Genomic DNA, 26,401 nt, shown 5'->3' with positions numbered 1-26,401 from the left:
AGACTGCACCCCGCAATCACTTCGACCATTGCATATAAGCCTACATGAAAATAAGCATCCTGAATCTCTCTCTCCATGACAAGAGATAAGACAGACTCAGGAGTTCTCCTTTCCCTTCCCAGCTGCATACTGCTGTAGCTAACATCCTTCATGCTACCAACTGGCCTGCAAGGCACTGACAGACCAAAATGTTGACTCTATCCACTAGATGGGAGCTGATGAAATCTACCACTTGCCTTCTCCCAGTGGGTCCAGAGGTCTGGTCAAACAGGTTATTTGTCTGTGGACTGCTCCTCTTTGGCTGTCATCTAGACTGCCTGGAGTATGGGGGCATTCTCCAGCTCTGGGGAAGCAGGTGATACTCACTTGCTCAAGTCATTGGAAAAGCAACAGTGTAGAGCTGCTCAGAGATTGAATCAGACAGGTGAAATCTCATGCTCTGTTTTTACCAGATCCTACCTTTCCACACATGGTGTGCACGAGAGTGCACTCTTTAATGCACATCTCTGTTAAGGCAAACACCAGAAATGAAACTGCTCTGTGCCAGAACCTTTTAATTGATTTTTAACTCCCAAGTGTGTATATCTCACATTGCTATTGAAATAAGACAGTGCTGTCCCCTGAAAGAACCTGATTCTGCATAGATGGAACTCTTACTGGTTTGGACAGCCCTGACACACAGCTGGTACCTCACTGTGCTCCCCAGATGTTTTCCTGAATTCCTCACCTCACTGCATTCTACCTACCAAAGCCATTCATAGAATAGAATCATAGACTCATTCTGTACCCCGGAGTCAGCTCTTCATACAAACCTGCTTCCATTAGTGCTGATGGTGGCTGTGCACACAGGGAACACTCCCCCACTGTGGTGTCTTTTAATAAGTTATTGTTTTTCCTTCCACTGTGTTTTAAATGTGATAAATATTTTACCATGTCTCCTCTGGACAACTGTAGTGGTAAAACAAGTAGTGACCACCTGCCACTTTGATTTCTCCAGGGTAAGGAGGTTTCAAATATTTACTGAGGCTGCCATAAAAGCTAACAGCTACCCCTCTGAGTGAGCCCGAGGTGAGGTATGCCCAAATAAGTTCCTTCAGCCACAGAGAATAGGAGCTACGGCTTTGAACCCATCCAACTCATTGCTGCCAGAGACTGGTCTTCATACCACAGTATGTGTGGAAGGCATCTCCAGGCAGCATTTAGCTTTGAAACAAGGTCATGGAAAATTATTAGTTTCCAGTCCTGAGGAGCCTGCTAGAATGTTCAGCTTCCAAGAGAAATAAAGATGGCTACTTCTGCCTGTTAGAGAGCTTTGAGCTTACGGCCAAGCAGCTACCACTGAAGAGCATGCTTGTGATTAACCTTAACCTGGAGAATGGAGAAGCTGCAGCTGCTTGTGGCACTACTAGGAAGGCAGCCACGACTGCTGGGGCAGGGAGAAGAGGGATGGTTGTGTGCAACGGGAATTTGTAAGGAGAAACTTTCTCACTGTGCAGGTGACAAGAAGACTGGAATAGGCTGCCCAGAGAGTTGTGGTTTCCTTCATTGGAGACATTCAGAACCTCTTGGACACGTTCCCGTGTGACCTGCTGTGGGGGATCCTGCCCTGGCAGGGGGGTTGGACTGGATGATCTGTCAGGGACCCTTCCAACCCCTGGCATTCTGTGGTTCTGTATGATTCTGTGATTTCTCCCCTGGGTCTACTAACACAGCTTCTTGTGTGTAAAAACTCAATCCACATGTTTTTGCTCAAACACCTTCACACTTGAGTGCCTGTCATTTGAGAACATAACTAATTTCCTAGCACAAAACATCATATTCTTTCAGGCACAAATTCTTGCTGAACATCTGTGCAGCAGCCTCTGCGTCCCCAGTTCGGGTGTCCTACCTTCACTGCGTTGTTGAGACGCCGATCTTTTTCTTCTAACTGCCTGAGCTCACTCTTCAGCTCACTGCTTCTCTTTAATAACTTTCGCTTCTCCTCTTCTTTGACTGGGGAACAGTAAGATTAAAGATGGAGAAGTTAAGGAAAGGGCATGCAGCAAGACCAAGTGCTTGGCAACAGAAGGCAGAGGCATGGACTTTGAATGGTGAGCTTCAGGTCTCATTACTCTTTTGGTAGCAGGTACTGCCAGAGACATCTGGAGTTTCTGCTTGCACGTGTCTATGTCAACAGCTAGCACCAGGACGACCCAAAAGCTACACTGCACATTTGAGATGAACTACAATTAATCCTTGGACCACATGTGGCTCTGGAGGGCTCCAAAAAGAGGTGAGTGGTATTTCAGAGCAGGTGAACCACCTGGAATGGCAACAGTTTGTGACCCTGTCTGAAAAGCATATTCATGACAGCTTCAAACCTCTGCAAAACTCCTTGTGAATGTCACCTTGTGGCCCACTGGAAGAGGGAACAGAGAGCTAAAAACATAGCCACAGTGAATGCACAAATATCTAATGACTGTGATACCAAATAATACTGCAGCAATTAGGAGCTGATATTGCTGTGGTATCTGAGAAAATAGTTTGGCATTGTGCTACAAAGCCAGCTGCCTGGCTCAGCCTAGTCTGACTGTGGCTCTCTGACTCTCAGCCTGATACGATTCTGGCTCAAAATCCCATTTTCAGCCCTGTTCTCAGGAAGGCCTCATTTGAACGATAGCCTCCTTTACAGAATGAAGTTCTAGAGGGAGAAATTGCAGCTTCTGTAAAGAGGGAAGGTAGCAAAGGAGCAGACCGAGAGCAAGGGGAGAGAAGGTGACCTGCTGTTCGCAGTCACAGCCCCTTACAGCTCTTTGCTTAACAATGCCACCATGTCTGGTAGCATCACAGCACTGCATTAATAACAGTGCTATGAAAGGCTCAAACGGCAGCACCACTCATGAGCTGGGAATCCCCTGTCAACAGCTGTGTTAATCCCTACCTGTTTTATGAGTAACATAGGAGTGAACAATAGCCAGAGTTCCAGTCCATGGCACATTATCATCTTTCTTTAACACCTATAAGCCCAGGAAACAACAAAAAGTTAGGACTCCACAAAGACCCAGATGAATGCTTTTTCTTCCTCCAGCCTCAAAGCTCTGCAGGACCAGATGTGGGGTCCTTGTCTCAGAATTCACAAGCTGAGAAGTAACAAGAGAATAATTTGATCAACCATCTCCATTGGGGGTTACTCCTTTACACATCACTATAAACAGCAATACAGTGCTAAAAGGGGGTTACAGATCCTCTGCTGCTTGTGGCTGTGGCCAGAAGCTGTTCTTCAGCCCTTGGCAGGTACTTGCAGACTGTCAGGAGCATTGTCTGCTCCACGCAGAAGAAATTCCTGGTCCATATGAAAGCATACCTGTGTGGATCTGATCCTGGGCTGCTCTACTCTCTGTAACTGCATGCTAGTACTTCCCCTTGACATTTTCAAAGGAGCAGAACAGTGCTCTCAAAGCCAAACACAATGAACTCTAAGGCACAAAACCTAAGCCTCCACTCTATAATTCAGTGACACTGCACTGTTCTAGTAATTGTTTTCCTGTTCATGCAATCAGCATTATTCCCAGCAACTAGACAAATCAGCGTTTCTGACAGGACCGTGATCAATAGTTGTGTGTAATAAACACAATTTACAGCAAAGGAGGTGTTCTCACAGCTTGCAGATCCCCTAGTTAACAGTGTCTCTTTCTGACACTGCCTCCCTCATTATAAGATTTACATTACTTGTCTGGCAACCCTGCACGCTGCTGGCCTCATTGTGAAGAAGGGAAACAAAGACAATGTAGAGACTTCTAAAAGGGGCAGATTTCAGCAGATGCAATTACAGGGAAGCTAAGACACTTGGTGTATGTTCTGACTCTAGGACAATGAAAACACCAGAAACAAATGCTGCAACACTGTGCTAAAAGTATTACTCAGTATTACTTCAGCTAATGTAGTCCCCTAAACCACAATCATAGGTTAGATAGGTAGAACCCTACAGGGGCCTACAAGAAAGCTGGGGAGGGACTTTTTAGGGTGTCAGGCAGTGACAGGAGTGGGGGAAATGGAACCAAGCTAGAAATGGGTAGATTCAGACTGGATGTTAGGAGGTTCTTCAGCATGAGGGTGGTGAGAGCCTGGAACAGGTTGCCCAGTGAGGTGGTGGAAGCCTCATCCCTGAGGGTGTTAAGGCCAGGCTGGATGAGGCTCTGGACAGCCTGATCTAGTGTGAGGTGTTCCTGCTCATGGCAGGGGGGTTAGAACTAGAAGATCCTGTGGTCCATCCAACCCTGACTAATTCTATGATCAGTTTAGTGGTACACAAATTTGAGGTTTCTCCCACTTTCTTTTCTTGGCATAGTGTGCTCCAGGTAGCTTACCTTCTGTTGGCACTTTGGACAGACCCAAACCCCTTTGGGGGCAGTTTTGAGGGGTGGATCCAAGCAGTTGAGGTGATATGCTCTGGGACACGTGCCACAGGGCTGCAAATTAACGCCACGCTTGCATGCAGTGCAGTGCTCGTCGTGGTGGATCTCATTCTGAAAGAGAAGAGGGACAGCTTGGGTAAAGGCAAGCCACTGAGAACATCTCTCTCTACAGTATTCAAAGCCTCTGTTGGAGCAGACAAGCTCATTCAAACACAAAATCTAATGGCCAAAATGACTCTGGGTGCTGTAGAAGACAACAGGAATAATGGTGTATGATGGCAACAAATACAAACAAGAAGTGAGCCAGAAGCAGGTTCCATAAATTGAAACAGATGAAGAACTAAAGCCAACTAATCAAAGACAGGAGGGAGTTGATTGATAAAGCCAGCAGCTGACGTATGAACTACTTCCCCTGACTTTGCTGGTGTGTCTCCCCGGCACAGCTCTACTCTGAAGGCAGTGTGTGGATCACTTGTCCTTCAAGGCCAAAGCAGAAGGAAGCAAGCAAAAAAGCATCTGGGGAGAAGGCAGCTCTATGGTTTATGCCCAGTGCCTCAAAGAGCCGCAAGAAACCTTTGGCTATGCACCCTCTTAGCTGAACTCCTCTAGAGGGTTCCTCTGTCCTGCTTTTCTCCCCGGCACTCACTGTTCCCTCTTCAGCCTTGCTCTGACAACCTTCCTTCAACAAGACTGATTAGTACTTTGTCTGAAGCAATGTATAAAATGAGCTAAGACTCATCAACAAAGTTAAAATGTCATTTAGTGAATTGCTATGTTAATCTGGTGGCACTGTTAATTACTCTTTGTATAATTAAGTGCATTTTAATAAGGGAGATACTTATTTTGAAACTCTCCTGGCTTGTGAAGCATTATAAAAGAACCCTAATTTTTTCTTGTGCTTTTCCAGGAAGGAGAATAATAACAATCCTGTACCTTTGTGAGTTCCAAAAACATGTGTTCATTGTTATGGATATTAATTATAAGGCTTCAGGACAGCTGAAGTCAGGCTTGTATCTTGAATGCTGACTCAAAGCTGTCAAAAAAAATCATTCTCCAAAATATCACTCTTTAGAAATCACCTGCTCAAACAGTCTTACTTTTACATTTAGGTTAAAGAGATTTAGTCCAGAATGTGATCTAGAATGGCTGCCAAACTTTCCTAAAGGTTGCATTAAACCCACGCGTCCTGACTGGCAATGGCTCGGTCTCTGGGTGCTGCACAGGCCTTACACCTCGAGCCTTGCATGTGAAAGCCCAGGAGTTCATCCCTTTGAAACTCTACCTTCCAAGCTCAAAGGTTTAGTTGAGTGGGAAATGTTTTGCTGAAGCAGTATGAAAAGCAAAAGAGACTTCTGCCCCTGTATGGACTCCGCAGTCATCGGAAGCAAGCACGGTGATGAAAACGGACACCGGAGTGCAGTTTTGCTACACGTACCTTCCAGAACGGATCCTCATTTGCTAGCATATGAGAGATGGGCAGAGAACAGATTAGTGGGAAATACATTGCTGCAGTGAGTGCTAGTTCTCAGCTAGGGGAGGGATTTCAGCCAAGCTGTGACACAGGACGTGCCAACCTTGCCAAAATTAAGGTGGGCAGGAAAGAGTGCACCAGAGATGGACACCACTGCATTTGAGATGTCAGGGTTTACACTGCAGGAAGCTCGTGTGATGCTGAAATGCCGTCGTGGGAGAAGCACATTCCATTTCAGATTTCCAGACATCTTCCTGCAGAGCTCCCCTCCACATGACAGTAGTCTAAAAAGTCCTTCTTAAGGACTTCAGCCTGCTGGGTGATGAACAGCCTGGCCCTGAACCAGCAAGGCACTTAAGCAGGTGCTTGACTAGGAGCAGGAAATTGGTGCCACTAACTGTTAAACACGTGTCTGAATGTCCAGCTGGCTCACAGCCAAAATGGTCAGCTGCTTGCAGCAGCTTTATCACCAAACTACTCCCACCCAACACAAGGATTTTCTGACCTTCTGACGAGCCGAGGCTGCCATGATTGTGCTCACAGCCTGGTAAGAACAACTATCACGATTCACTGGAAAGCAGGAGAAGCTCTTCACAAAAAGGTTTGTGAAATTCATGACACTCTGGCCCAGAAATAAAAAGGCAGAAAATTTTAACAGCTTTATGGCAAGCACACTGTGGGTTCTAATGCTTGCTGCCAATTTGCAAGAGGCTGGTGCACTCTTAACTGCCTTGGTCACAAACTGCTGGAAAAGCCTTTATTTGGATTACAGTGGGCAAAACCAAACTGGTCTTTCTGTCCTTCTTCAGCTCCCTCTCTGATCACAACAGGACACTGTCCCAGTGTCATCTTTCACGTACAGACCAAGTTGGGAGCTGCCTCCTGCTGTTAGGCATTCATTTTATACCCTGATGCATGGATACTCCTGAAGGCGAAGACACAGTCAGACCTCACACCCACGTAGAAAGGAACATAAGAATGAAGGACAGCTTCACCTACGACAGACCAGAGACTTTTATAAAGCCCAGGTCCTTTGCTAAGAGCATCCGGTGCCGCCAGGCGTGGGCAGAGTGCAAGAGCAAGGCAAGCACAGTGAAACTGGTCTACTCCAGAAGCATCCTTCCAGAGAATAGCAGTTTATGGGCTTCCCTAACCTGGAGTTTGCATCTTGGGGGTTTTAATGTTTAACAGCTTTAAAGAGAATTTTTTTTTTCCCTTCCATAAATTTGTCTGCTTTTCCCAACACTTTGGCATCCTTTGCCAAGGAGTTCCATAATAACCACAGACTTATAAAATCTGTAGATGTCAGTTCCTAGACACCAATAGACACACAGAGCTCCACTGCAACATGGCACCACCTTTGCTCAGGGGATACAAATGGTATTGAGATAAACTGAGCCTTGATAGAGCCCTCCCACAAATGACACATGTCAGGAAACATGGCCTCCTTCCAGGTGAAACGTTTTCAGCCGAGTGAGTCCTGGTTAACTGGCACTTGGCTCAAAATTTACAGGCCGTGTTCTCCTCTCCACTCCTGTGGCAGCTGCTGCTGCTACTTCCTAGGGATTAGTCTTTTCTCTTCTTTGGTTTGCTTATTTCTCTTTCCAGCCCACTTTTAATATACAGCTTTAACCACTGTAAAATCTGCCTCCCAGCTGATGAAAAATTAAACCAAAGATGAGTTTTTAAATCAAAGGTGAGTGTTTTGTAAGAGAAAGGGCACCAAAGGTGGACAGCCACATCACTGCAGCGCCAAACTGTCTGGGACAGCATCTGTCACAGAATCACAGAAACATTCAGGTTGGAAAAGGCCCTCAGGATCACCAAGTCCAACCAATAGCCCTGCGCTACAAACATCTGTCTTCAGTTCAGAGCTTGCACAGCATCTAGGCCCTGGTGCACACAGCTAACGAACCCCTACAGAGGTGCTGAGTTCTGCTATGAAGGAGCCCAGCTTAAAGTTGTCAGAATATGCAGCATCCCAGCACAGGTTCACTCAAAGAAAATGTCTTTCCTGAAAGGGTGGTTAGGCACTGGAAGGGGCTGCCAGGGGAGGTGGTGCAGTGACCAGCCCTGGAGATGTTACACAAATATGTAGACGTGGCAATTTAGGACATGGCTTAAGGCTGACAGTTGGATTCGGTGATCTTAGAGCTGTTTTCCCACAATAATTATTCTCTGCTTCTCTTCTGTGATAAACAAGGACAGAGAGTGCGGCTTTCCAAGCGGCTGCGGGAGAGCTGCATCACTAGAGCTCTGTCCCTTGCCTACTTCCTTGCAAGCAAAATGAGAAGCGCGGTGAGACGTCAGCAATACTGAAACCTATCTTAAATGCAATCCACCAAGGAGTCAAGGGCACAGCTTGCTAATGTCACCATTCTCTCCTGGGTTTTCCCCCACGTGTTCACATGGCAGAAACAACTGCACATGGTAAGACAAATAATAAACTGCAATTTTAATTTTGAAGATAAAACTAAGCCAGGAGAAATGTTCTTTCGACTGGGGCTCACACAAGCATGGGCATGTCGTCAGAGCTGTTTACTGTGTAAGAACCTCTCTTGTCCTCTGAGACCCTATGTGTTAGAGGCATATGGTAAGTAGGCCAACTGTCTGCATCAAGCACGTGAAGTTCTGAAGGCAGAGAGAAGCACTGCTGCATTTCAGATGGTGATCCTGTGGCAGAGCGGTCCAAGGCAGGGCCAGAAAGGCAAATCTCAGGCACTAAACATGAACCTGACAAGGACATCAAGCAACTAGTGTAAAACTGACAAAACTTCATGTTCTAATTGAAATTGCTGATGCAAATGCTCTCAATACTGATGCAGCATTTGGCTTACAAAAACATCTGTCTTCCCTTACCTCTGATGCACTATGGTAGTGTCAAAGTTACAAAGGCAACTAGGGCAAGGACACAATCACATTTGGTTATTGGTTTTCTCTCCTCTTCTGAAATGCAACTCAAGATTCCTGCTTTCTGTCTTAAAATCCTTCATGGGCTACATCTTGAGAATTAAACTGCACTCAGTGTTCTCTCTGTTGCATCTTCCAACTCTTTGCCGTCTCTGTACATTGCACATTTTTCTTCCCATGAGCAATAGCTCACCTACAAATGGCTTCTTGAGTTGTTCATTCTCAAGGCCTTTACTATGAAATTCTCAAGTCTGAAATTCTTAATAAGACCAGATGGGAAGGCATCTTCAGGGCCATCGAATCTAGGCCTATGGCTCCAGCTCTTGGGATCAGACAAATTGTGTGGTTTTCAGACATTGCTTTTAAAGAAAAAGGTGTAGCAAATTTCAAGCCCTTGAAGATGTACAGCAGCAGGGCAACATCTTGAGTGTTGTGTCCATTTCCGGGCCCCTCAATTTAAGAGAGATGTTGAGGTGCTGGAAGGTGTCCAGAGCAGGGCAGCAAGGCTGGGGAGGGGCCTGGAGCAGAGCCCTGTGAGGAGAGGCTGAGGGAGCTGGGGGTGTGCAGCCTGCAGCAGAGGAGGCTCAGGGCAGAGCTCATTGCTGCCTGCAGCTGCCTGAAGGGAGGCTGTAGCCAGGTGGGGTTGGGCTCTGCTGCCAGGCACCCAGCAACAGAACAAGGGGACACAGCCTCAAGCTGTGCCAGGGCAGGTCTGGGCTGGATGTTAGGAGGAAGTTGTTGGCAGAGAGAGTGATTGGCATTGGAATGGGCTGCCCAGGGAGGTGGTGGAGTCTCTGTCCCTGGAGGTGCTTAAAAGGAGACTGAATGAGGCACTTAGTGCCATGGGTTAGTTAATTAGAAGGTGTTAGGTGTTAGGTTGGACTCAGTGATCTCGAAGGTCTTTTCCAACCTGGCTAATTCTGCGAGTCTGTGATTCAGTTTCTTAAAGCTGATGAAAAGAGGCAAATTAATAGCCCATAACAGTAATTATCTTAATTTTTGGGTATATGTTTTTAAGCACTTGGGGCTGGCAACGCTGCCTTCTTCAATCAGTCCCCTGTGGTGCTTGCAATATTAGAGATGGGATTTTCTCAGTGATTTCGGAGACTCTGGATCTGTATCTACACAGTTTTGACCTTTAGCCTTATCCTTCAGTTGTTTTTTGCAGAGAAACCCGTCTGTTATCATTGCACACTAAAAAGTGCAGGGACCTTACGCGAAGTAATGCCCTATGGTACCCCAGCAGTAATTCTTATGAAATCCTACCAATAAGTCTTTCACATGTCATTAGAACAGCAGTATGTTGGTTTTTAGAAGTGCTTACCTCTGGCTGAAAGGAACAAGGGGTTATTCAGATAATTTGATGCAAGGCGTTTCCGCTACAAGGGAAAGGAACAAACCACAGCGTCACTGAAAAGTGCTCTGGTTGCCTCTTGCCACCTCCTGTGAGAGAGCCCTATGACCCTTCCCTCACTCACCACCAGCTATCCAGATGCTAGCTCTGTGCCTCAGAGTGCCGATTGCTAACCCCACAGCCACAGAAATAGTTGCATCATTTACCTCTGTGGCAATTCTCTGCAGAGCAGTCAGATGTGCATTAGATTTTACAAGAGAGAAATGCACCTTTCAGCTTTTATTGATCAGGTTGCAGGATACGCTGCAGGCGTGGGTTAAGAGCAAGGCAATAGTTAACTCCAAGCCTAGCAGGTAAACAACCTTCAGAAGAGGAAAAAATGTAATACACTGTTGCTGTGAGGTAACATCTTCATCTGCATGTGCAGACAAGGTGATGGACTTCCCACCTGCAGAAAAGCCTTACCACTTTCTGTGACCCTTGCCAACAGTTCAGAGGAGCATATCTTCCTTGCAAGGAATGCATTAGGGCCTAAGCAAAATACTTCTGCTTCAGAAATGCATGACATCTAGGAGCTGCCAGTGATTTCAGTCTGTTGAGGTCACCAAAGACTCTCAGACTTACAAGCAGAGATCACTGGAAACCTGACCAAGATGCTTAACTAATTTCATGCAGGGCATTGCTGACTTGTCAGAGGGTAAAGGGTGCTGGTCAGTAGCACGCCAGGCTTCAGTAACAACGTATAGAAACCATAACTGTGCTTCTGAGCCATCCAATACTTGTGCAGCAGAATTGGAAACAGTACCATTTTCCTGCATTAGATGTTGTCAGCCTCTGCTTGGAGGAAAATTGGAGCAGTTTTGCTAATATATGATTTATTCTGTGGTGAGTAGACTGTTCTCTTTTACATGGGTGCCTGCCAGTCTGTTCAGGAATTTTCAGGAGATGATGCTTCTTTCAAAAAATACCCAGCCTATAACTTAACCCTTTCCTTTCCCCTTTCCTTTTTCCTCCCCACTTTCCTTTTTCCTTCCCCCTTTCCTTTTTCCTTCCTTTCCCTTCCTTTTTCCTTCCCTTCCCTTCCCTTCCCTTCCCTTCCCTTCCCTTCCCTTCCCTTCCCTTCCCTTCCCTTCCCTTCCCTTCCCTTCCCTTCCCTTCCCTTCCCTTCCCTTCCCTTCCCTTCCCTTCCCTTCCCTTCCCTTCCCTTCCCTTCCCCTCCCTCTCCTTCTAGAATAACTTTGCAAAGGAAAAGCACAATGTTCAAGTGAGGACATCAGAGCATGGTAACAGAAGTTAACATCACTGCTACAGATGCTGAGCTCCTGCCATTTTGAGGGGTGTTGGCAAATAGAAAGTGTAATTTACATGAGATTTTAATTTAAACAATTAGGAATTCAAGATCATTCAGCAGACTATCCATATATTAAACAGCAGCAAAATGCCTGGAATGCCACAAAATACCTCAACTCACTGATTGGCAAATCACTCTGAGCAGCTAACTGATCAGAGAAAAAAACATCTGCCTCCATTTCACTTGAACAGCATTCCCCATGGTCAGTACTTAATAACAACTCCTCATGAGGACACAGCTGATCAGACACAGGACTCTCCCTGATCTTTCTTTCTCTATTACAGCTTTCACTCCAGGATATGTTTTTGAGAATAGATATAATGAGAAGTACAAACCAGGGCTCCAGCAGACCTCCTCCATCCCTGCTCCAAGGTAACTGAGTTTCTCACAAACACCCACCAGATTATAGCTACAAAACTCTGGTGCACAATAACAAAGGTCTAAGAGAAGCCACTACAGACTTAAGGCTAGCAAGACCATTCAGCTTGGAGACTCAGAGGTGACCTCCTTCATGGTTATAACTATGTGCAGGGCCAGTGCCAGGAGGCTGGAGCCAGGCTCTGCTGGGTGATGCCCAGTGACAGGAGAAGGGGCAATGGGTGAAAGCTGAGGCATAGGAGGTTCCATGTGAACCTGAGGAAGAATTTTTTCCCGGTGAGGGTGACAGAGCACTGGCACAGGCTGCCCAGGGGGGTTGTGGAGTCTCCCTCTCTGGAGATACTCAAAACCCACCTGGATGTGTTTCTGTGTGATCTGCTCTGGTTGATCGTGCTCTGGCAGGGGGCTGGACCAGGTGACCTTTCGAGGTTCCTTCCAGCTCCTGACATTCTATGATTCTAAGACCCAAGTTCCTATTTTGTTAAATACTGAACATATGGACACCAGTATTGGCTCTGAAGAGGTGGCCTAAGCAAAGATGAGGAGTTCTTGAGGAATTCAAATGCCCAGAGCTGTTCTAGAGTATAAAAGAACAATCCATCCTCTAAGCAGCCTGACTATGGTGCTGTGCTTCTTCTCAGCCTCGTCTATATGCTGCCTGCCATCAAACACAGAAATCTGAAATGCTGGCATACCAGAACTTCTGCATCATTGTTCCTAAGCAAAATAAAAACCACTTTCTTCAGCTTAAAGAACACAGAACACACAGAAATATTGCTTCAAGAGAGAGCTGGCTGAATATCGGTTTCATTGCTCTGGAAGTTCAACGAGTGACCCCAAAACTCTGGTGAAATTCTAGAGCTGGCACTATAATAAACACACAATTCAGAAAGAGCTAAGTGCTGCTTTCACACCACATTTGCAATCCAATGTTCTCTAGGACCAAATTTGGTACTACTATAAATGTAACAGCACAAGTGTGACAGACAACAGAGATGATTCAAAGCACTCTAATTATGCATGATTATATCTATTACGCAGGCTTCCATATCACCTGTAGAGCACACTGACTCTTAAACCAACATATCCCTTTTATGAATGTCAGTAAGAAAAACCCCAAACTTCTCCATTAATTATTTGGCACATAGAAAATTAAGAGCAACAACACAGGTTTGAGCCTCTCCTGTGAAGACAGACTGAAAGAACTGGGGTTGCTCAGCCTGGAGAAGAGAAGGCTCCAGCCAGATCTTACAGCTACCTTTCGATAGCTGAAAGTGACCTAAAGGAAGCCTGGGGGAAGGGCTGGTCAAAGGGCTTGTAGTGATAGGAGAAGGGGTGACAGTTCTAAACTGAAGCAGGGTAGATTTAGGTTGGACATCAGGAGGAAGTTCTTTACAGTCAGAGTGGGGAAATCCTGGAACAGGTTGCCCAGGGATGTGGTTGAGTCCTCATCCCTGGAGACATGAAAGACCAGACTTGACTTGGCCCTGAACAGCCTGATTTAGTTGGAGATGTCCCTGCTGACTGCAGGGGAGGGGTTGGACAAAATGACCTTTGAGGGTCCCTTCCAACCTGATGCAGTCTGAATCTGTGAACACAAAGCAGCACTTCTGCTCTTCCACTCTGGCCTAAAGGGACTGTCTGCATGGGTGAAGAAGTAATTAGTTCCAACATTAATGTAGTCCTTTTGGCCTTTATCGAAAGATGAATTCCACTGTGAAGCAAGTGATGTTTTGGGGTGAAAACCTGTTGCTTAGCTACTGAGATCTTCCTTTTCCACATCAATGTGTCTTTACAAGTAAATGTATGGTTCTGCACTCATATATATTTTGGTAATAAGAACACTTAAACATTTTATTGACATCAGTTAGAGCTGTGCTGCAAACCAGCAAACGATCAAGTACCTCTGTTTCCAGGAGTCCACTATAGGCTGGGTTTGCTGTGCTTCTTCTCTTTCTTTCCTGACGCTTGCTCTGGATTTCTGTAACCATGGAAAGAAACATTAATTGTGCATTTCTCATTCATCAGGGCAAAAATTAAATCTATCTTGTTAAGCAAGATGCTCTTAGCCTCTACCCCTTGGGCTTTGTGTTCAGCTTGTGTTTCTAAAGTGCCATTGGCTTGCACCACTGTTTATGCAGTTCAAGGTTTGATATTAACAAGCTTTTCCTTGCAAGATTCAGAACACAGGGTTTTGATTTGGGTTTTTTCTTTCCTTCAAGGTGGACTTCTGCTTCTCTACAAGATTTTTGTTATGATCTCTTCAGACACATATTCATCAAGTACCAACAAAGAGCTTTCAAAACACTATCAATGTCTGCTATTAACAAAACGGGAGCATGTAAAGCAGTTAAGCCTTGAAATTCATACTGGATGAAAGCAAAGAGATGCTTTTAAACTCAATCTACATTACTTTTCATCTGTGGAGGTTAGGAAAGCCACGGCTAGAACAGCATGGTTGGATTCAGTTCTGGCTAGGGCTTGCTGATTAATCCATCCAGAACCACACAACATCACCACGTACACGTTACGTGCACGTGCTTGTGCCACTGGAAGCAGCAGCACAAAGACCCACACATCGAATCGTAGTCCTGTCCAGAAGCAGGGTGAAACACAAAAGTCCCTCCACAATGGTAACACCTATTCAAGGCAGCACTTGCTGAGGGCATTAGCCACACATGTGTTTCTGTAAGCACACAGAGAAAGAGTGAGCAGATTCTTCCACCACTGAAACCTCCAAAGTTAGTGCTGCTTTTACCTGAGCTACAAATTCATTTCCATCATAGGGAGTTTCTTTTTCCAGCTGTTGATGAGAATATTACAACTGTGCATTTCAGAGCCTACTTTTAATGTTGATAACAAAGTGCAGCTGTACTCTGCTGATAACAGCCTCCATCCCACACCATGAAGTGTGCACAGCTGGGCTGATGCTCTATTCCAAAATGCTTCCTATGTGAATATTTTAAAGCAAAGTTTAGACTTGTTAATCTACATAGCTGTGGTGGAGGGCCACATAGGCCCAAATAGGGTTACTCACAGGCCTGTGCTTGCCTGGACATGTTTCCCCGCCAAAAGGTGTTTTTCTGTCTAACCCAGGGGAAAACACATTGAGCAGGCAAAGGGACACAACAAGCCTGGCACCTTAGAGTCTGGCCTGCCCTGGTTATGTAAACAGGTTGCATAAGCTCACGCCCAACTGTGCCCACGGAGCCCTCTCAGACAGCCGCCCCAACACCTGAACTGAACAATTCAGATCCATGAGGGTCGAGCACATGGCTCTCGCTACGCGTATTTGGGACCACAGAGGCTGTGACTCCAGTTAGTGAGTAACTGAACAGTCTCCATTTGAGTAGCTAAGAAATTTCATTGACTTTGCCAGTGGCACTTTATGCCACGGGACTCTATGCAGAACCTTTCCAAACCTCTACCAAATTCCTTAATCCTGCTGTAAATAGACATCCTGTAGAATAATTTCACTGACCACATACAAAGCACTTGTGTGGGTTAACTGTATATAAGTTTGGGGGAAATTCTCTTTGTATATATTATTAAATCATTTAAAACCCTTTCAAAAATTCAGCCTCATACCTTACCCCAAGCGCAGACAAAACCCCTTCCCAACAATACCCTTGTGACGATGGCACCTCCATTCTGCCTCAGTATATCTCTCAGAGGGAATGGGATTGGTGCAGACACTAGTTCTTCAGCCCAGACCACCAGGAGCATACCCAACAGGAACTCAGGACACAGTCTCATTCTGCATCATTTATCAATGATAAAGTGGTCTACCTAAGAACATCCTCAGCACCAGCAAACTGCCACCAGGATATTAAGCACTACCTTCTGCTTGTAATCTGACAGGAAGATACAGCCCAGCTTTCAGGATGTCTGTGACACATCCCAACACACAGTTCAGGTCCCCAGGCACCCTTTCCAGTTGTCAGTCACTCTCCCACAGTGTAAAAGGGGCCATGTACCACTCTAAGAGCCATTACAGTAAATGGATTTGGTACTGTCCCGAATGCTGAGACAGTCATTTGAAACTTGCCATTCACAAAGACTACTGGCCAAGGGAGTGGTGGCTGTGCCAGAAGGAACTGCATAGACAAGGCACAAACACCCAAGCAGAAGAACTGCTTGTATATTGTGGCTGGATTTTCCCGATGGCACAGGAAGATGTCACCTCTCCTGCTCAGAAGGTGCCTTCTCCTAGAGCAATTCAATGTGTACAGGCAGAGCTGTATCCCATGTCTGGTACGAGCTATAGATATGCTTCCACATGACTCAAGCAGCTATAGAGAAATCTCACTACCAAGCAATCTGTGATCCAAGAGGTATCACAACAGAGCACCAGTGTGCCTCAGTGATGGCAAAGAAGTGGAGGAAGTAGCCCTCTGCTGACTCTTTACTTTGGTTCAACACTGTGATATGGACCTGCAGTTCTTGAATCCAGGCTCAGTAACCCACACTATATGGTCAGGGCTTGCAGCATCCCAGCATCCCCGTGGCAGTGTAGGCAAAAAGATGGAGTTAGGACAGCCCAGCCTAAGCCCTTCAGAAGTGATGACAGTGATACAAGATTGTGACTTTTCACTGGCCCAGAAAAAGGAGGAGAGAGTTGGACACAGCAGACCTTTCTGTGTCTTTAACTGGGTTGAGTGTCTGCACAAGAGGAACTGTGATGGATCTGTAGCTCTCTGCCCTTCTGGGTCGCAGGTTTGAGAGAGAATTTCTTCAGTACATGCTCTCACCAAGGCAACAGAAATATTTGATGGAGTCTGAATTACACATGTGGTAGATACCTGGAATGCAGCTTTGGAAGTGGCATCACTATGGTGCTGAGATAAAAGCTGGCTGAGAGGAAAAGTAATAGCAGTGGGAATAGATGGAAATAAAGAGAGAGAGACAGAGTAATGAACTAAAATGGATCCAGAGCTACTCTACCCTCTGCAGCCGTCAGGGAGGCAGAGCACAATGTCAGCACTTTATTTATGGAAAGTGTGAACATGCCTTTGATGCTTTTGATATAGGCAGTACATATATCTAAGACTTTATCTGTCAGTGACCACACTGAGACAGCACACAAGCTGCTGCAAAAACATGCTGCTATACTACCTCTCATTGCCTCTTATCCTGCTAAAAGGAGCTGTGAACAAAACAGGCCTTAACAAAGTAAAAACAAATCATTTGGTTTAACTGATTAAAACATTCCACTAACCCATATGAAAATACTTTCAGGTTTTTATTTTGCTACAGTGAGATCAGATGTGAGTTTCTAGAACAGTGTGAAGTAGAGAACCCTTTAAAGTTTTGCTTTCTATCTACTACTTTAATTTAGTTACACAATGGTAATGTGGAAAGATATTCTAATAGCAGTCTAATTAGACATTCTCATTGGGTCTCCAAGCTGGTGACACATGGGTTTGAGGGGTGCACCAGTGGATGAATAAAGAAATGGCTTGATGGCCACACCCAAAGAGTGGCTGTCAATGTCTCCATGGCCAAGTGCAGGCCAGTGACAAGCAGATTCCCTCAGGAATCAGTGCTGGGACCAGTCTTGTTCAACATCTCTGTGGGTGCCATGGACAGAGGCAATGAGTGCAGCCTCAGCAAGGTTGCTGCCTACACCAATCTGTGTGGTGCAGCAGCCAGGCTGGAGGGCAGGGATCCAGCCAGAGGCACCTGGACAGGCTGCAGAGGTGGGCACAAGCCAATCTCAGGAGGTGCAACAAGACCAAGGGCAAGGTCCTGCATCTAGGTTGGGCAATGCCAAGCACCAATCCAGGCTGGGCAGTGAGTGGCTGGAAAGCAGCCTTGAGGAGAGGGACTTGGGGGTGCTGCTGGAGGAGAAGCTCAGCAGGAGCCAGCAGCGTGCACTTGCAGCCCAGAAAGCCAAGCAGAGCCTGGGCTGCAGCAGCAGCAGTGTGGCCAGCAGGGCCAGGGAGGGGATCCTGCCCCTCTGCTGTGCTCTGCTGAGACCTCACCTGGAGTCCTGCATCCAGCTCTGGAGCCCCTGGGACAAGAGGGATGTGGAGATGCTGGAGAGTGTCCAGAGCAGGGCCAGGAGGATGCTGAGAGGCTGCAGCAGCTCTGCTGTGAGCACAGCCTGAAAGAGTTGGGGCTGTGCAGGCTGGAGAAGAGGAGGCTCCCAGGGAACCTTCTTGTGGCCTTTCAGTATCTGAAGTGGGCTACAAAAAAGCTGGGGAGGAACTTTTCAGGATATCAGGGAGTGGCAGGACTGGGGGGAATGGAGCAAAGCTGGATATGAGTAGGTACAGGCTGGACACGAGGAGGAAGTTGTTGAGCAGGAGAGTGGTGAGAGGCTGGAATGGGTTGCCCAGGGAGGTGGTTGAGGCCCCATGGCTGGAGGTGTTTGAGGCCAGGCTGGCTGAGGCTGTGTGCAGCCTGCCCTAGGGTAGGGTGTCCCCGGGCATGGCAGGGGGGTTGGAACTGGATGATTCTTGTGGTCCCTTCCAACCCTGCCTGATTCTGTGATTCTAATAGCCTAGAAAAAGAAGTTTAATACATTTCAAATCACGTCCTGCACCTCAGAATTTAAATACTCTATTCCTTAGTTTGTGAATTTAAAAATTGTAACTCAAGCATGAAAAAAACCTCTAAGCTGTAATACATTTGGCAGAGTTGAATAAATTAGCACTATGGTGGAGGCAAAGCCTCACAGAGCTGCTGCTCTCATCAGTAAATACTATGTACAGTCATAGTATGAGGCACATAATGGCAACTTATCTTAAGGGGAAGCCACAGTGTCGGTCAGTGGAAGTGGCTCTGTTCACTTACTGGTAAAAGGCCTCACACTCATAGGCTCTGCAGAACAGAGCTCTCCTCCCAGTAAGGGGAAAGAGAGTCCTTTGGATGCTAGGTGGAAAGGCTACTAGGCTGCTAGAGAAATCCATACAGAGGCAGAGCATAGTCCTTTACCACAAAATTAAGTAATAGACTGAAGAAAAGCAGTAATGCTCAGTAATGGTACTGAGTGAATAATCTTTCAACGACCCAATCTCAATACAGGTTAATTAAAACCAAAAAAAGGTGAAACAGAATTACCTTAGAAGCACTAAACTAAGCTGGACTGTGTGTAATGAGCACTGCTCCCTGAAAACCAGCAATGGCTGATAAGCATAAACGTGACATAGCACTAAAACGATGAACTGCCACCTCTGAAAGCTGTAAGGGCACTTTTGACTGCTGTAACCACCGCTGCTCACGAAGAAGTACCCTTTCCATAGGCAGTGGCTCCTGGGGGGAGCCGGTATTTAAAGCTAGTAGGCATATAGAAAGTGAATTTGTCTGGAAGAACTGACCCTGCAGGCTGAGCACTGCAGCAGTCGGGTTCTAAGCATGCATCTCTGCACTTGCTGTAGAAGGAGCGGAGCAGCACTTCGCATTTGGAACACGAGCATTAAACCACACAATTTTGTTAGTTCCAATAGAATAAAAGGGCAAAGAATGACTCCAAGCACTGTCTCTGCTGTACACATTTCTATTTCAACATCATTTCAAATATTGTCTGACTTCCCTCTGAGAAAGAAAGCAAGGTCCTTTCATCACTCTCACTTTCTGGTTATAAATCTTGCCCCAAAATTGCTGCATCTTTTTAATTTCAATTTCAACCCATTACCATTAAGAGATTAAAAAGACCAATGGCTTAAAGATTCTCTAAACAGCTTCCAAATTCTCAGTCACTGGGAGATGAAATTACTTTCTAAAGTGCAGATTACAAGAGTTTAAGTGCAAGATTTGGTTGAGCTCACATTCAGAAGCCTTGGAAGGCAGGCGAGCAACTCTCGCACAAAGTCTTGATCAGAACTGGAAGTTTTGTGGGGGTTCTTTGGGCTCAGTGTGGGGACACGCAGGGAAGTCTTTGTGAGAGGTACTCCTCTGCCTTGCTTCAGATCTTACCAAACAAAGCTGGATGTTCGCAGCTGTTTCACACATTATTCTGTGAACTCCAGAGGTGACTAACTCAGCAGAAGAGAAGCCCATCTCGCGTGGGGAAGGGCAGAGAGCATGCTTGCTGCAGAAGGTCTCACTGAAGGTCCCTAACTTTGCTGACTCTTCAACCAGATCAGCACTGGTGAGAGCCTCTGCAGGCTTTTTGTTTCACTATCAGCCTCCAGTTGTTATATCCCTTAACGGACCACGATGACTGAGTGAGCCCAAACGTCAGCTTATGCCAAGCCTGCTGCTGCTGGCTGCAGAAACAGTTCTCATGCCTGCTGGGCTGTGCAGTGTGATGGGAGGCAAAGCAAAGTCACACAGGCTGAAAAAGCACAGTTTTGCGTAAGTAACATTTCACTTGATGTTTCATTGCCCCTCAGAGGAGTCACCAGTTCCTCTTGGCTGCAGTGCCAAGAGTAAATAATTCACCCGAAAAACCAAAGTGTAAAACAGCATAGGCCATCTTACCTTCCAAATGCTCTGTTGTAACCAGTCCTAATGCCACCATGAAGGCAATTTTCTATGGGAAAAACAAGCAGGTATTAGATTTTCTATTAAAACAGTCGTGGTAGAAGTAAGTAAATAAATCAATCTAGCACTGACAGAGGAAATCTGGTAAAAGTCTTCAGAAAGTGATCTTGTTTGAATGCACAGCAATATGAAGAACTCTAACTGAAGATTTACTTCACTTAAGTCTGGTCAGTCACATCCTATGTGCATGACTGTATCAGCTATGCAGCCAGTTCTGCGTGGTTGCTGATTTCACACAGTGCATGACCAAATCCCAATCAGTTCAATCACCTCAGTTTCACAGTGTTAACTGCTTTGTTACTCCACCCTTCACAAACATACCAGTGCAGCTTTGTTGTTGGTACTATTATTACTACTTGCACTGGCACTGCTTTTATTGGATGTCAGCAAGTATGTATGAAGTAAAATAAGATGTAATACACTTCAATTGAACTTGACAAGACTAAACAAGACATCGGAGGCACACTGAAAGTTGCTTTCCCCTGGAAAGTAAAAAAATTGTATTAGAAATTTCTCTTCCCATGTTACAGAAAGAATATCACATTGTTATAGGTGCAGTTGGAGTCTGCTGCTATCCAAACCATCCTGCCTTGTGCCAGCTCTAGAAACAAAAGTGATGCCTGAAGCAAAGTGTTCGGGGCTTGGAGGTCAGCTTCTAACATTGGAGGCTTCCTGTTCTGTTTGCTGCTTCTGGGTTCCATGCTCCTGGGTGTAGGCTCTCTTCTGCTGAGATGGCAGCGGGAGGGGAGGGATGGGAGAGTAGCTCCCTGGCTTGGGCTTTTAGCTTTCCTGCTTCTGCTTGCTGCTGCTTTCCACCATGCTGTGTCTGCAAACAGGCTAAGGGAATTGTGCACCTTGTACTATGATTTGCTCAGTAAATTCTTGTCTGTCTCTCTTTGTCTCACACACGTCATTCCCTCACTTCTGTGTTGGGAAAAATAGGTTAACCTGCTGGTTTGGTTTAACCTCTTGGATTTGCTTTAAACCGTTATACACATGCATGAATTATGAAGAGGAACACTGATCGAGTATTTACACTTAACAGGGAGTGAACAAACATCTCCCACTGGCACTGCTGAAGTCACTTTGCAGTGAGGAATCCAATCTAAAACACTACTCAGAATTTCTATACCCTATATAAGCACAAAACACATCTTCATACTAAAACCTCTTCAAGCATGCCAACATGGTAGTAAGACAAATGTTAGAGCAGATTCTAAAGACTTCTCCAGTAATTTCTCATTGACATTTTTTTCATTGTGGGGAAAAAAAGATATTTTGAAGCTTTGATTCCATCTTTTTGATAGCAAACTGCCAATCTGCTGTGTTGCTCCAAGCCCAAACTGAACAGAACCACTTGGTGTTGCACCGCATCTGCAGTACTGTGGGGCCTTAGGGATCTCTTCCTCTTTCTGCTGAGCCAAACAATCTTGTTGGATCATGTCCTTCAAGTTGCTGCATTTTTAGAAGGTGCAAGTCCACAGGAGAGACAGCCCAAGCAAAACACACAACCCAAGCAAAGCACACAATCCAAAGACCACAGGACTAAACCTACACCTGAAATGTGTAGGTTTTGGCCAAACTGAAATACAGTCTTTAAGCACCAGAAGGTGAAAATGCTCTGTTTCAGTCAAAGAAGTGTCAGGAGAATGTTTCAACACTCTCAACTCAAGATTTGTTTGCCCTTCTTGTGTTGTGAAAAGCCTTTTCATCGCAAAATGTTGTGGACAAAAAATGAGTTCAGTCCAGGATGAAAGCCGGTAGTAAGTACCATTTCCTTTGCAATTCTGACTTCCACACACTGACACGGGGAAAGCAAACACATCCCCACGTTGTGAATGAAGGGTTAGGTGGCTTCTTCAGCACCTCAGCACCAGGACTGGACACCTACATCCCTTTCTTATCGGTGAAAACATCTCTGTCAAACAGGTGAAGTAACAACATCCTCAGACAGGAACAGCTCCTTTCCTCAGTCTCCTAGTAGGTAGCTCTCCCCGCACATCAGAAATGGGTGATGGCAAGTCTCATCGCTGGCAACTGACGTATTTTCATGCTACATTTCTGCCTTCCCTAAGTGTGCTAATGACAAGCACGTGTGTTCATTTGCATGGCAGACCCTGATTTCAGCAACATTCACTCCTTACACGTCTAAAATGCCATCTAATGCACAGTGGGGGCTCCATGCCTGAGGGGAAAGATTAATACTTGGTCCAAGATCCGCTGTGCAGATCTGGGAAGAAAATTAGTCAGTTGAGTAGAATTACAAGCTTCACTCTACCCCCACCAAAGAGTAACTTTTTGGCAGGGTATGGCTTGGTGCTCTGAGCAGAAGTAGCAACAACATTTAGGCATGGAGTCAGAAAGCTGGAATGGTTAACATGCAGTCTTCTTTTCCTTCTGGAGTGCAGACCACCTGTCTGAACTGAAGACCAAACTGCAGGCAGAGCACACGTTTTATGACACATAACCAAAACTGAACACAAGAATCCTTGCTGACATTTTCCTCTCTTCGTGACAGAATTATTTCAATACATATCATTTTTGTTTGCTTAACACATGAAGGTCCCTCAATAAATAGGCTTGATGACTGCCTCACTGTTAAAGACAGGCAGGGTTCGTTTTCACCAGTGCTTGAGAGATGGCTCCCTTTCAAACTCACATTAGAGGCTGCTCTTTCTTTTAAGCAGAATGTTTATTTTACAGGGTTTGCTATTTCACACTTGTGTAGTTCATTAAATGCAACTCCAAATACTACTGCCTCTGTGATCTTTCTCTACAACATATCACAGTCCTTTGTTGCGCCTCTGTGCAGGAACACACAAAACAGGCTTTGGCTTCTGGAGATCTGGGATGACAGAGCACTGGAACAGGCTGCCCAGGGGGGTTGTGCAGTCTCCCTCTCCATCTCCCAGACACACTCTGGTCTAGGAGATGCTGCTCTGGCAGGGGGTTGGACTGGACGAGCTTTGGAGCTCCCTTCCAGCCTCTGACATTCTGTGATTTCCAATCCAGGCTTAACACTAACAGTTAACAACTGCAATGTGTTTCTCTGTCCTCCTCAGGTGGGACTAAAGCAGCTAACTAAATAACCAGCACTTATGGCACTAATTCTTCTTTTAAATTAACAGAAGCACCTAGAATGTCCTGGGAAAATGTGGCCAGGAATGGAACATTTACTAGCAGGAATTTTTTTTAACCAAGCTCTGAGCAGAATTCTGTTTCTTTCTGTGTTGAACCCAGGTCCTTTCAAGAACAACACAAACAAAACTCCAACCCTCAAAGCCCCAGACACCTGCTCCCCAGGGAAGCAGCTGCCTTGTGCAAGTTCCCTCCTTTCTCTGCAGGAGGAAAGGTCCATCACCTGACAGGCAGTTATTTGCCTTCAGCAGCAGCAGAGCCCTGCTGACAGCAGGAAGCAGATGGCTCAGACCCTCCTCAGCTCTGCAGAGATCAAACCCTCATTGGTCATGTTCCAGGAGAGGGTTCTGACCACTGGAGCTGGAACACTCTGGGTGGCCAAGACACTCTATTCTGCACCTGGGGAAAGCAACTCCACAGGCAAGCATCCAGGCACCCTGGCTGAAAAACAGTGGACACATGGAGTTCTGCTGTAGTTTAATGATGACATACTTGGGGGAGCAGAAACCTTCAAATCTTTGGCTTGTGCACAAAGCATACATATTGCTGGGGGCTGTGCCCAGGATCAGCTCCATGGCTTCCCAGCAGAATGACTGAGCCAAGAGCAGAAGACAGTAATGACCCTCTCTCTTTTCTGTCCATGCAGGTATGCTCAGTAACTGAACACAGAATCACAGGATCATAGGGCAGTCAGGGCTGGAAGGGACCACAAGGATCATCCAGTTCCAACTCCCCTGCCATGGGCAGGGACACCTCACACTGGATCAGGCTGTCCAGAGTCCCATCCAGCCTGGCCTTAAACACCTCCAGGGATGGGGCTTCCACCACCTCACAGGGCAACCTGTTCTAGTGTCTCACCACCTTCATACTGAAGGACTTCTTCCTAACATCCAGTCTGAATCTACCCATTTCTAGCTTGGCTCCATTCCCCCCAGTCCTATCACTACCTGAATGCCTAAAAAGTCCCTCCCCAGCTTTCTTGTAGCCCCCTTAAGATACTGAAAGGCCACAATAAGGTCACCTCAGAGCCCTCTCCTGTCCAGACTGAAGAGCCCCAACTCCCCCAGTCTCTCCCCCAGGCAGAGCAGCTCCATCTCTCTGACCATCCTCGTGGGCCATCTCTGGACATGTTCCAGCACATCCACATCCCTCTTGTACCAGGGGCTCCAGAACTGAATGTAGTACTCCAGGAGTGGTCTCACCAGTGTGGAGTAGAGGGGGAAGATCACCTCCCTGGCCCTGCTGCCCACACTGCTCTTGCTGTAGCCCAGGCTCTGGTTGGCTTTCTGGGCTGCAAGAGCACACTGACAGCTCATAGTGAGCTTCTTGTCCACCAGCACCCACAATATGGGATTCCTGACTACTGTAAAGTCTGTTTAATTGTTTTAAACCTTCAATTTAATTTGTTAAATCCTAGTTTGTCATGTCTAGTGTGGCTGGAGAGCTGCCTGGCAGAAAAGGATCTGCGGGCTGTAATAGACAGGAGCTGAATGTGAGCCAGCAGTGTGCCCAGGCAGCCAAGAAGGCCAATGGCAGCCTGGCTTGGATTAGAAATGCTGTGTCCAGCAGGAGCTGGGAGGTGACTGTGCCCTTGGACTCTGCTCTGGTGAGGCCACACCTTCAGTACTGTGTTCAGTTTTGGGCACCGCAATACACAAGGGAGGTGGAGGTGCTGGAGCAGGTCCAGAAGAGGGCAACAAAGCTGGGGAAGGGCCTGGAGAATAAAGCTGATGAAGAACAACTGAGGGAGATGGGGATGGGTAGTGTGAAACAGAGGAGGCTGAGTGGAATCACAGAATGGTTTAGGGTGGAAAGGACCTCAAAGCTCATCCAGTTCCAGTCCCCTGCCATAGGCAGGGACACCTCCCACTAGAATAGGTCACTCAAGGCCTCAGCCAACCTGGCCTTGAACACCTCCAGGGAGATGCTGTCTACAGCTACCTGAAGGGACACTGTGGAGAGGCTGCTGCTGGTCTCTTCTCACAGGTAACTGGAGACAGAATGAAGGAGAATGGCCTCAGGCTGGGGAGGTTTATATTGGACATTAGGAAAAAGCTTTTCACAGAGAGAGTGGTCAGGCACTGGAATGAGCTGCCAGGGAGGTGGTGCAGTCACCCACCCTGGATGTGTTTAAGGGTGGTTTGGATGTGGCGCTTGGGGCTATGGTTTAAGGTGAACCTTGTAGAGCAGGGTTACAGGTTGGACTTGGTGATCCTGAGGGGCTTTGCCAGCCTGCAGGGAGCTGTGATGCTGTGCAGAGCCGTACTGGAGTTGCTGCCTCAGCTTTGTGCCCTGAAGCAAATAAAGATGTGAGGTGTCCAGAGTGCTCTTTTTCTTTGTAAACATCTCATGCTATCTTTCTTAGTCTTTGCCTTCAATTTGATCCTCTGTTTAGAAGCCAGGACTGCTTTTAGGAACCCACAGTACACTTGTTTTTTTTTCATGAAGCAAAGCAAAGATTTTGACAGCCCCACTTCATTTTTTAATTACATGTTCTATTTATGTCATTACCTGTATTTACACTAATTACTCTGTGAGTTGTAATTACACTAATGGCATAAACACATTACAATCTACTGAAGTTTACTTTCAAAGAACAAAAGAATTAACTCCAGACCTACATGTTTATGTCTGAGAAACAGATCTGTCACACTTCAGGGCAGAAAACTGTGCTTGTCAAGACCTACACTATGGACACAGTAGGAACAAAGCTCTTGGTTACAAGAAAGGGGTGGCCAGGGTATTCTAACGAAAAGCTCCTTCTCCTTGAATTTATGAATGCCACACCAGAAAGTGTGCCTTGTCCCAAGGTCTCTTCCTGCATCTCCCTGGAAGGCCTTTGCTCAGTATTCTTTCTGTGAGGACAAGTGACAGGCAAAGGAAAAGTGCTGTTTGCCTCTGGAACCCAGGTTTTA

The 26,401-nt window shown here is 46.2% G+C and overlaps 1 protein-coding gene and 1 long non-coding RNA gene across 3 annotated transcripts in view; one reads left to right on the top strand and one right to left on the bottom strand.

Moving 5' to 3' along the window:
• The window catches only part of LOC135175032 (uncharacterized), a 28,536-nt gene extending 13,517 nt beyond the window's left edge, over window positions 1-15,019 (top strand). For both annotated transcript variants that reach the window (XR_010302185.1, XR_010302184.1), the window contains 4 exons: window positions 2,126-2,272; window positions 8,069-8,295; window positions 11,765-11,852; window positions 14,081-15,019. This is a non-coding gene — a long non-coding RNA (uncharacterized LOC135175032). The remainder of the gene's footprint in view (window positions 1-2,125; window positions 2,273-8,068; window positions 8,296-11,764; window positions 11,853-14,080) is intronic.
• LOC135175026 (PHD finger protein 21B-like) overlaps window positions 1-26,401 on the bottom strand; it is a 78,535-nt gene that overhangs the window by 3,208 nt on the left and 48,926 nt on the right. The window contains exons 5-11 of the mRNA XM_064142845.1: window positions 20,286-20,337; window positions 13,763-13,839; window positions 10,100-10,154; window positions 5,830-5,852; window positions 4,347-4,505; window positions 2,921-2,996; window positions 1,889-1,992 (exon numbers count right to left, since the gene is read on the bottom strand). Coding sequence (XP_063998915.1) covers window positions 1,889-1,992; window positions 2,921-2,996; window positions 4,347-4,505; window positions 5,830-5,852; window positions 10,100-10,154; window positions 13,763-13,839; window positions 20,286-20,337 — 546 coding nt within the window. The remainder of the gene's footprint in view (window positions 1-1,888; window positions 1,993-2,920; window positions 2,997-4,346; window positions 4,506-5,829; window positions 5,853-10,099; window positions 10,155-13,762; window positions 13,840-20,285; window positions 20,338-26,401) is intronic.

Source organism: Pogoniulus pusillus, chromosome 4, assembly GCF_015220805.1.
Source record: "Pogoniulus pusillus isolate bPogPus1 chromosome 4, bPogPus1.pri, whole genome shotgun sequence".
Lineage (NCBI taxonomy): Eukaryota > Metazoa > Chordata > Aves > Piciformes > Lybiidae > Pogoniulus > Pogoniulus pusillus.
The sequence above is the reverse complement of the archived record's forward strand: the minus strand, read 5'-3'. Positions and strand labels throughout refer to the sequence as shown.